At 37.6% G+C, this 11,801-nt stretch overlaps 2 protein-coding genes across 2 annotated transcripts; both read left to right on the forward strand.

The window, feature by feature from the left end:
- The first annotated feature begins 782 nt into the window (after positions 1 to 782).
- On the forward strand, positions 783 to 2,087 carry LOC126788998 (uncharacterized). Its single transcript, XM_050515041.1, has one exon. The coding sequence runs from the start codon at positions 870 to 872 to the stop codon at positions 1,575 to 1,577; it is 708 nt and encodes a 235-aa protein (XP_050370998.1). The 5' UTR covers positions 783 to 869; the 3' UTR covers positions 1,578 to 2,087.
- An 8,464-nt stretch (positions 2,088 to 10,551) lies between these two features.
- Positions 10,552 to 11,293, forward strand: LOC126787183 (uncharacterized). Its single transcript, XM_050513105.1, has 2 exons — positions 10,552 to 10,687; positions 10,893 to 11,293. Exons 1-2 carry the CDS (start codon positions 10,552 to 10,554, stop codon positions 11,291 to 11,293), a joined length of 537 nt encoding a protein of 178 aa, XP_050369062.1.
- Positions 11,294 to 11,801: the final 508 nt, after the last annotated feature.

The raw sequence follows: 11,801 nt of genomic DNA on the forward strand, positions 1-11,801 counted from the left end.
AATTCCCCTATTTATACTATTTTCTAAAAATGTCCAAATACATTTTGATTCGTAACTTCTTCATACGAACTCCGATTTAGGCGTGCCGCGTGTCCACGAATTCGTATTGACGAACTCTACGACTTACTTCATTCATGTTTTTTGAGATTTCTAACGGATAAAAAGTTAACTATTGACCCATCACGATAATGTTTCAGTGTATAAATCGAACGAACATTTTCGTTTTCTCTCTCGGACTATATAATCGGATGACCACCAATTTTAATATATCCGAACAATAATTATAAAATTTCAAGGATATTACAACAAGTATTTAATATTTAGTTATGTAAACATTTGTCAAATCTTGTAAATATAGAGAATTGCATCTTTTCTCTTATCTCTTTCTCTATTTTGTAGTATAAGAGGAAAAGATTTTAGAATGAAAAATTGTCAAATTTCCTACAAAATCCATTTTTTCTCTTAAAAAACAAAAACTGAAAGTGACTATCTCTTTCGATTATTGCATGATTTCCATCTTCTTCTTTTTCTTTTTTTGTAACTACAAAGGTTTGAAGAGGAGAGAAATGAAAAGAAATCCTGACGTCCCTCTCCGCGGCGATACCGACGATTTTGTCGGAGCCAACCCCTCACGCCACCCGTCCCTCACTTATCCAAAACCACCCTAAAAAATAATCCTAGTTCCCAACACACTCTTCTTGCCACGTCACCCCCTCCTCCATCACCAAATTAACCATCAGTCCATCACACACACTCTCTCTCTCACCCTTCTCTCACTCTCTACCTCTCACTTTCAAACCTTCTCTCTCTCTCTCTCTCTCTCTCTGATGGCATCCCGATTCTCCTGACCCGACCCGAACCCCCGTCACATGGACATTCCCAATCCGACTCGCCATCGCCCCAACAAACCCTCTCCCTCGGAACGCTTCCTCGGCGCGTACTGCCACGCTCCTCCCCCAACCACTTCCAACCCTAACTCCTCCCCCGACCTCGCCGACGAGCTCACCGAGGACGATATCTTGTGGACCACCGACTTCGCCGTCGAGCCCAATCACCACCACCACCACAACAACCACTCCACCCCTCCCTCCTCCGCTTCCTCAACCCCTCGCCGCCACCACAAGGGATTCTCCCAGCCGGAGAGCTTCGGAATCCTCGCCGCTCTCCCGGACCGCGGCGACGCCTCCTCCCCCAACCACCGGAGCCACTCGCACTTCTTCCACAAGGCCTCCGCCTCTTCGCCGTCGTACGCGCAGATGATACCTTCCATTCCGAAGCCGCCGCCGCTGCAGGACCACCACCACCACCGCTCCTCGTTTTCCTCGTCGTTCAAGTACCAGTCGGCGCCGGTGAACATACCGGTTCTGATGAGGAAGAAGTACGAATTGGAGGCCGTCGCCGACGAGGAGGAGGACGACGGCGAGATGCTGCCGCCGCACGAGATTGTGGCCCGGAGCTCCGCTCACTCGCCGGCGGTGGCGTATTCGGTTCTTGAAGGCGTGGGCAGGACCTTGAAGGGTAGAGATCTCCGGCGGGTTCGCAATGCCGTGTGGCGACGAACAGGTTTTCTCGATTGATTTTAGAACATTCTCTTCGGCTTTTTCCTCTTTTTTTATTGGGAAAAGAATTCAGAGTTTGTTTTGATTTAAGAGTAGTCAATATTTTTTAAGTGGTCGATTATCCCCAGTAATGCTTAGGGAGACTTTAGTTTATATTGGGGAAAGAATAGTTGATCTTGAGTTAGCAATTTTTGGTTTTTCGCTTCATTTCTTGTGTTAGCTATTGTGTATTTGTGTTTGTTAGTCATTTGATCAAACATCGAATGAATGCAATAAGATTGGTTTGCCAGGTTAAATTGTTTTCGATTATGAACTGAAATTATTTGCTCGACTTAAGTTTCTTTGGACTGATTTACTGGTATCTTTATTCGCATTTCCAGTACACCAGTCAGTGTTAATGATCAAATGGTAGTATTTATTGTCAAAAGGATAAAAGAAGTTAGTACTATTTATTTTCTAGTGGGATCTTTGCTTTTTACGTGAGGCACCTTGGGGTGTTTGATATATGCAGCATTTTGCTTTATGAGATCAAGTGTGTAGCTGTCTGCCAATTATAATTCATATTTCAACCAGAAATTTTGTAGGGGAGATTCATTATTGGCTTGTTTGATGGACTTAAATAGTTTTATGGTTGTTCTTTACCTGACATTCAGATTCAACTTGTCCAAGTTGTTTTGGCTGTTGTTCTTATTTATGTCATAGAACACATCCAAGTTAGATATCAGAAGCTTAGTGGTGATTCAAGTTCCTAGTTTTCTTCTTTCATTCGTCATCCAAGTAGAATAAAAAAAGGTATTTCTTGGAGAAGGGACTAAGATCACCATCATTACTTTGTTAATGCAATCGATTAATTTAACGAACCTATTCAAATTTTTGTTCCATTATCTGTTGGGTACATTACATAGCAATTCATGATCGATTCAGGTGACTGGTTGGTTTTATAGGTTGCTATCTCAAATGGGCTACTTGACAGCTGTTCTTAGTAGTGAGAAATATAAAATCCAAATAAGAGCAAGGGAAATAACAATAATTAATTTGCCTGTAAAAGCAATTGTAAGCACTTTGAATTTGCACACACTTAGGTCCAATGGATGAGGAGTTCTTTAAGAGTCAAATTGAATTTTATGGGACAATAGCAGAAATTCATTGGAATTATATCAAAGTGGAGTAACTATTGGGTTGAATGTGGTTTTGGTCTGACTTATGGCGATCTGCCTCTGTAGGCTCTAAAAAAAATAGTCCTCTCTTCTATTATTGTTAAAAATTGGTTGGCGTTGTGTTGCACTTTTTTTCTGCATCTCAGGGTCTCTTTCTCTTGAATATGCTTCATAAAGTTTTCAAGATTTTGAGATTCTTTGATTTCCTTCTCTTCGTATTAGACTGGATTCCTTACCACTCCTGTGAATCGTTATTTGCTTCTAGGAAAGCCTGATGAATTATAGTTTCTTCTAATGAAAAATATCAGTTGTTTGATCCATTCACAAGTAGACTGCATTCAATCCAGTCATTATTTGAGATAAATTAGGTTACACAAGCTACTAAGATGGTTTTGCAATTAAATATGTTAAAATGTATTGGTAATACTTCTATATAAATCTAAATGCATTAAGGGTGCGTAACATAATATGAAGAACACAGAAACAAGGGCCTGAGTGCACACAGTTATACTACATTTTAATTTTCTCATTCTATTTCATTTGCTTTCAAGTTGTGGTACATTTGTCAATATGAGTACTGCTAGCAGGCTGTAGACAAGTATTCCAATTATTACGTTTTGAATTCTGATGTTGTATCAGCATTTGAAAAACTTGGAATATATTAGCAAGCTGTAATTCATGTAATGAGGTATTTTTCTGCGTTGGCCTGTCAAACTGAGTTTTTGTTTAATTATTTGTCTTTAAAATTGATAGCTTGTTTCATGTGAACAATCGTAAGGGATTTTCTGTTGTTCTGGAATTATCGTCTGTAAGCCCTTTTTTAACCTACACATAGAATCTGGCACATTGGCTTGGACTTGGAACCTTTATGTATCAGTTTCAATTTAGAGGCAAACCTGCCAGGGCTGAAGCAAGTTGAAAGACCTGATTCATTCTCTTTCTTAGCTTGGACCTTTGAGGTCCTGATATTCGTGAAAGTAGTACTGCTCTAAATTGAGCGTTCAGACTAGTTTAGATGGAAATTATTGTTTTGTACCTTGAACCTCATGAGTTTTAGATGGGAGGATAATTTTAAATCCCATCAAAGGTGTGTTTAGATGGAGATAATTGTTAACACTAAGAAAATAATTAATAAAAAAAAATTATGTAGTGCATTTTCTGTACTGCAGTAGCTCCATTATGTTGAGCAATTAGTATGCCGCTGAAGCTTTAGCACATATACACCTGGGTTTGGTGGGAATAAAGACAATTTTAGGGCCTAGATTGTGTTTTCATTTTTCTTTGTCCTGGTTAGGCATGCTTAGTACAGATTATTATTTTCAGACTAACTAATGTTGGATTCCAGCTCAGCTGCCAAAGTTTCACACTTCATGTTGTGGTGGGATTTTTCATCTCTCAATTTGACATCTCTCCCTCCTTTTTTTTTTTTTTCTAAAGTTCGTTTGCTAGATTTTGTCTTATTGTAGCTTGAGTAGAATTTCATCTCACGTTCTCATTCTAAAGTTTCATATGGTGTCATTAGCTGGAGGTGGAAAGATTCTGGACCATTATAGAATTTTAGGGTTGGGAGGTGGTGGAATTTGGAGTCATATTAGTTATTCTAAGTTGGGAGGTGGTGGAACTAGTTGTATTATATTATCTATGTCACTCATGTTCATTGTGATGCCACCGTTTGAACTTTCGTAGAATTGACACAGAGGTTCTAACAATTACTGTGACTGCTAGATTGAAGTTGGGGGTGTTTCTACTTTTGGAGTTGTGGTCAGATCTAAGACTCTGAAGGTGGTTAAATGATTCCTTTGGACTATGCTATTAGTTGAAGCAAATGTTACCTGTGGGGACAATCAAGTGCATGAACTTTAGAAGCTGTTAGGATATACCTTAAAGTGATTTATCAGTAGTAAAATTTAACTTTGTGGTAATGAAGTATCTGTATTTCTAAAACCCATCAGATGCAGGGAAATTTGTACCTTAAGGTTGGAGCCGACTTCTGTTACTGTCTTTATTCTGCAGGGACTTTGATTTTGTTGCTTAGGCCTTTCTTTCTTTTTTTTCAGTTTTTGTTTCTGGGTTTGTAAGTTGGTCTCTGAGTTGGTTGACAGTGCCTGCCTGGATTCATTTAATGTCTGGTCTTGTGTTTCTTTCTCGCGGTTTTCAGCTGTATAAATTGCTTGCTTTTGTTTTTGGTATATTTATGCTTATATTGTTTTGATATGTTAATTTTCTATGGAGTTCTAATACCTGTTTTATCAACACAACAAAACGGGATTAAGCCTCTATATCAGTGTTCATACAGTTATTCAGTTATGCTTTTCTTTTTTGGAAATGAACATACGGTTATGCTTCGGTTTTCTTGCCAGTCTCACACTTAGTACATTTCGTGGACAATGGAGCATGCTTTAAGCTTGAATTCCTCGATCTGTTTTCTTCCCGGTCCTACACTTGGTACACTTCGTGTATGATGAGCATGCTTTAAGATTGAACTACTCATTCAACTGAAAAACAAAGGCCTGAACAGCTCAAGCTAGTCAAATGGTGCACTCAATTATAGAATGGGTAATTCCTCCTAGGGTAATTCCTCCTATGGTACCTGATGTTTGGTTACTTGGACAATTTGATACCTGATGTATGAAAACAGACAATTTGGTACCTAAAGTTCTTAAATTTAGTTCATTTTGGTACTTATGTCAATTTTGACCATATTTCAGGGTTATTTCCGTCATTCTATCTCTATTTTACTTCATTTTTTTATAATACCTTCAAATTGTCTCTAAATTATCACTAAAATTTTGATAACTCATCCACTTAGTATTTGTGATGATTTACTATATAATTTTTCATAATATAGCTATCAATCTAAATTAATTTTAATTATAAGTAATTTAAAAATATATTTTAATAAAAATTTACAATTGCATAAAGGCAATTTATTTATTTTACAAAAAATAATTATGATACAATAAGTATATTAAGAAAAAAAAGTTTCGATATATGCGAAGTAGATGCTAAGTGGAGTAGATATATCAATTTAATTATCTCCAAAGAGAGGCAATTATAGGAAGAAATGAAGAAAAATGTGAATTTAATGAGTTTATGATTAGAATGACGAAAATAACCCTAAAAATATGATCAAAATTGATAGAGGTACCAAAATGGCTTACAAATGAGAATTTCAGGTACTAAATTGTCCGTTTTTATATATTAGGTACCAAATTGTCCAAATAATTATACTTTAAGTACCATATGAGGAATTAACCCTTATAGAATGTATCCCAAGATCAGTGTTATGCCGTCTTAAGTTAGTTACCGATATTTCTAACGGTGTGACTGGAATGGTTAGATTAAACTTACAACACACCACATATGGAGGGCGAGTGCAGTTTAAGCTGTAATGAGGCTTTTCTTTTGGTGCCAGATGCTATGGTGTGATGGGATTGGTTTTATAGCTCAGTAGCTGAAGTAAGAATTGGGTGGCAAGTCGCTGTTGTGTCAATAACACAATATAGCATCTCCACGTCCAAAACCAGGTACATAACTAAAATTCTAGTATGTTTACTATGATTGGATTTAGTAGCCCCAGCAACTCCAACGAGCTAATTATGCCTAAACAATAACAGTAATGCATGTATAAACGACACACGGATATGGATCTATTATACTAATTACTATGACGTGTAGACGAGGACGTTTAACCTCCACCATCAATTTGTCTGATTACAACGAGAAAGTAGAGCTCACATTCATTTCCGCCCCAGTTAGCTGTTCCCTGCAGGTCATGTCGTTCGAGGTGTTCTAGTTCTACAGTACGCTTCAATAACACCATAAAATATCTGATTTTGCAGACAACCAATTTTGCATCGATCATCAGTATTCAAGGATTACGGTTTGACTTGCAACTATGAGTTGACCACCTAAGATCGACTTGAGAGCTACAAGCCTTCAAGGTTCAAACGTAGTTATAATCGAAAAAAAGTTCAAGCGTAATTTTGTGTGTCAAGTGCAATTGATCCATAATTCTTCTACGCTACATGAATGTATCATTTTACTAAGGAAAATTCGAATCGAGTGACACACCAGTTCCTCATTTTGAGTCAGCATACAAATGTACATTTGGGACTCGGGAGTTGATTAACCATTGAATGTATTGTCATTTTTTACTCTCCGTTCTGTAGGATTACTTCAACTTTGTTGCTGCGGCAAATTTTTCCCGTCTTTCTTCGTGAGCATCAGTATCTAAGTTGATCAAAATTTAAGCCTGGTCATCGTCACTTATAGTTTGCAGCCGTACAAATCTTTTATTTATGCTGTAAGCATATTAGCCTTGTCCAGATAGATTTGATTGATCAATCATTCTCGACGGAGATGTATAGCACAAGTTTCATTGAGCCAACAACACTGACTACCTCTATTTTTGCCTCTACTTTCCTCTATAATAATCGTTTTGCAATATCGTACTTTTTTTATCTTTACGCTTTATTTTTTCCCTTTTGTTTTCTAAACGGTCGTATACTTTGTACGTCTCCTGTATTACCAGCTTTGTATGTGAAGCTTGGAAAGCTCAAGATAGTCAAATCATGCCCAAGGCAAACCATTATAATACCTTCAAAGCTTGCTACTGAAGTTAATGTATATCAATGAAATCGTAAGTTCCAACACCTCCGATTCTGTGACACACCGCAAATTGAGCATGTGCAAATCAATCAAGGTGTAATGAGGCTAATTTTTTCGGTTCCGAACTTCCGATGCTCAATCGATCACTTCGGTGCCAAACTTCATTTCATCTCTAGATGTCGTTGGTTATATAACTGTAGCAAGTATTAGGTAGCAAGTCGCTGTTGTATAAGTGCAAAACTAAGTCATAGCATATACTTGTAGTATGTTTATTAGGATTGGATTTATCAGCCCCAGCCTATACAGTGACAGATGTATACATAAATGGCATACACATGGATCTATCATCTTAAGACATGAACCAAACAAATGAGATCTTAAGCATCTTGACATGGAGACGAGGATGTTCAACCTCCACCTTGAAGGTGGTTTCACTGGTCTGGGCAACGAGAAAATGGAGCTCGCATTCATTCCCGCCCGAGTTAGTTGTGGCCTGGTAATGCTGCTAATCTTGTAGCTGTTTCATTTATGATCTTTGCGGCTCATGCAGTAGCTCATATCATTCCAGGTAACGTTTCTTTTTCAGCTCTACATGAACTTGAATTTTACAGAATGATCTGATGAACTTGTGTAACGGACCATTTTACATTATCTTCGATCAGATGTATTAGCGATGCACGTACGCCATCAGTTGGTGCATGCAGCATGCATCATTAATCCTTTGTTAATTTGTATGTTTGGTAGGTGTCACGTAATGTTGCGTAATATGTCTCACATGTATAATTCTCTTCTACTAAGCTTTAGGGTTTTGACTTGTATTTAAGTTTGAGGGCATGTTTGATGAAGCTGTGCTTATTTCTCAGAATAATTAAAGTGGCTGATGAAGAGCAAAACGTACGGCTGAATGAGTGGCTTTTATATATTAGGCTCCATATATTTACAAACAAATCTATATCCTCAAACCTGAATTAGTCATCAATAATTGCAGTACAGTGAAGAGTGTCCTATGTAGTAGTCTAGTAGATTTTCTCTCTTTTTTTATTTTTTATTTTTGGGGTAAGGCTATATATAGATTTATCTCTGATCAAGTGATCACCGCCCTTATCACTTGACCTAGCTAACACGACATACTGCACATATGATATTTGCAGAGATCGAGTTATACTACACAGTTGATTTTTTTATTGCACCACATGGGTGGGTGATCGCCTTAACGTACTGTGTTATACAAATTGTATTATTGGTAAGAGATATAAACATTATAGCCAAGAGACCAAAATATTGATCGAATTATTGAGTTGGATCCCTGAGGATGTACGTGTTCTAGTTTTTATTTTATTTTATTTATATCAAAGTACGTGTTCTAGTTGGGAGAAGTTAACGTACGTTGAAATATTATTGTGTCATTCAATGTCTGGATCGGACCGAAGGAAATTAATTCCTTCCTGAACATGAGAACATCCGTTATTTCATATTTGACGGTGGTCACGTACGTACAGACAGACCCGCGCGGTCATCAGTAAACTTATAATCTAGCTTAATTCGACCTAATAGGTACACTACCTAGGAGCAGAGTCATATAAATGTTTATATCATATATGCATTAAGCTTGTGGCATTGTTATAATCTACACTCGATCTCTACGATTAGCGATGTGGTACTTTTTTTTTATCAAATAAACATTTCATATAACATGAAACAGTGATACATGAGATTTAGTTTGGAACAAACCAAACAAGATTCCGGACTACAATTTATACTCCGAACTAGAAGTAAAAACATACTCTAAATAGAAAAACGTCAAAATACAAAAATATACTTAAATCAGCAAGGAATCAAATCAGAGACATAACAAGTCGTGAATTGTGGCAGAATTTACTGGCCAAAACACCTGAACTCCTGAATTCATGACAAACCCTAACTCATCCGAAGCACAAACGGAGACGAATTCCGAGCTAAGGCCCACGAAGGGCGAGATTGGCCCACGAAGGGCAAGAGAGGCAAACACTGCCGAGTTGAAGTCACCGGAACTAGAACGACCAAGGAAGTGGCCGACTTTATTCAACAAAACAGGAAAACAGATCACAGCTCATGCAAACCTTGAGAGATCACCACAACGAGGAGCCAAACAAGGCAGCAAATCTGAACCCAAACTAATACCGACAGCTAAACCACCACAGCGATGAGTTACTTGATATTGTTTAAAAAGCTAATTTCTTTCCGCTTATATATCACAAAAATATACCCACACATGTAGCTAATTAATATAAGCTTACAGCAGCATACTCATCATGAATAAACTGACCACTTAAGGGTCCTCTTAGAGACTGTAATATGAAGGCCTGTATATATATCTTGATCGAGTATATGCATCGATTACCATATTGTTTGACAATAAGGGAAGATAGTACATAAGACTATATATATATATATATATATATATGAGCTAGTAGACAGCGCTACTGCTGTACTGCTGCAGTTTAACTTAGAAATTAAGAAGAAGATCGATCAACCACCAGCCTCCAGTGAAATTAATGTTCTCTTCACCAAACGAATGAGAGATATCTTTTCTCTTCTCAATGGTGTAGTGCATGTAATGAAATTTGATTCATTGGTCAAGTTTAGCATGCTAGCACTTGATCCTGAAGTAGAGCATCTTTACTTCTGGAAGCATAATTAGCTTAACCAAGTCTCTACCGGGGCTGGCCTAAGGAAAATGCACAACGGACCAAGTAAAGTTTACCAGTGAGCTGTGAAGACCTGTAGTAGATCGAATTTAGCGATCGATCAGTAGATTAGTTTGTTGTGCATGCATGTGTCGTCAGGAATTCAAATTTACGAGTACTAGCTAGGGTGACGAGTTTCATTTCATATTGTGTCTCTGATCTTGAAGTCATCGTACCTGTTAGTCTGTTACTACATATATAGAGACTGGTACATCTCACATTCTCAAATATCTAATCTGATAAGGAAGGTAAACGGTAAACAATAAAAATAAAAGAACCTCAGAATATCTGAGCTGGTGTAATAAATCCCTGTTTGGAAAATAGGTGAAAGCATTTGATCATATCAACAAGAAATCTCTCCTATTGGGGCCTTCCATTTATTATGGTTCTGTACAGATACTCTATTTATATAAGCTGCATTGGAGTCATCTTCTATTCTATCAAGTTTGTGGAGTACTACTTGTCTCTGCGAGCAGTCTGTGTACGTAATTTGCTTCCATGGCTGCTCTTTCCGGCTGGGTCATCCCAACACTTCTCTTTGCATTGTTTCTTGCTAAGCTTGAACTCTCCTATGGCCAAGTTCTGAAGGCCAAAGTAACTTGCCTTGACTGCCACAAGAATTATGATTTTTCAGGTCCAAATCTTCGTTGCATATAATTAATTAATTATGTATCTACTTAATTTTCTTCTACTTTGCCTAGCCAATAAAGCGCTTTCAGGTTATGAATTTTGATCAAACACTTATATATCCAAGTATATTGAAGTGTGAACCATTTTAGTGAATACCCTTCTAAGCACAGGAGACCATATTCTAACTGTTTTTGGGGTTCATTATTCAGATATTAAGGTTTTTGTGAAGTGTGACCAAGTAAAGAAGCTGGCTACGGCAACCACTGAAGCTGATGGATCTTTCGAAGTTAAGCTCCCATCTGACAACTCGAAATCACCAGCAGCTCTTCACTGCCTTGCCAAGATTCTTGGAGGTACAAAGCTGCTATATGTCTCAAGAAAGGTTGCAGCATCCGAGATTGTGAAGAGTCAGGACTCCAATTCCTACACCATTTCTACTCCTCTTGGTTTCTCCACATCATGCCCCTCGAGTATGGAAGATCAGGCGGCCTGTAAACCCAAGAACGAGTTCGGTTCATCAAAGACATTTGATGTGCCTCTGCCGCGAGAGTGGGGTTTGGCACCTTCTAGCTACTATGTACCTTTCATCCCTATCATAGGCATACCCTAATCAAAATTGCTTGAGATAATTGAAGTAATATATATGGGCATCGCATCAAGTGAAATGCATGTTCTATCATATAGTACGTCCGGTCATATCTTATATAGCTATAGTCTATTACAGAACCGGGCTACTCGTATATGTCTTAGTTGTTTAATTTCTATGGGTATTTGCTTTCGTTTTGAGTGTGTTTTTCATTTGGGAATTGAGACAAGTAATATATAGCTAGTGCTGGATGCATGCAAGCAGAGAAAGTTATGCTTTCATATATAGTTGTATACAAATTAATGAAGGGATATTTATACTTAATGAAGTCTTATTTCCCATCTTATCATTTCGTTCTCTGTAATAACCCTAAATTTCAAACAATATTTGAGTTTGATTTGAATTTTATAAATTGTGAAAATTAATTAGAATGGATGTGATTGGTTACGACGTATTGAAACGAGTAACGGATACGTTATCGGAACGTTTAATTCGAAAAACGTTACGTTTCCGAACGATTATATCGACTTTT

Source organism: Argentina anserina, chromosome 3, assembly GCF_933775445.1.
Source record: "Argentina anserina chromosome 3, drPotAnse1.1, whole genome shotgun sequence".
NCBI classification, from domain to species: domain Eukaryota; kingdom Viridiplantae; phylum Streptophyta; class Magnoliopsida; order Rosales; family Rosaceae; genus Argentina; species Argentina anserina.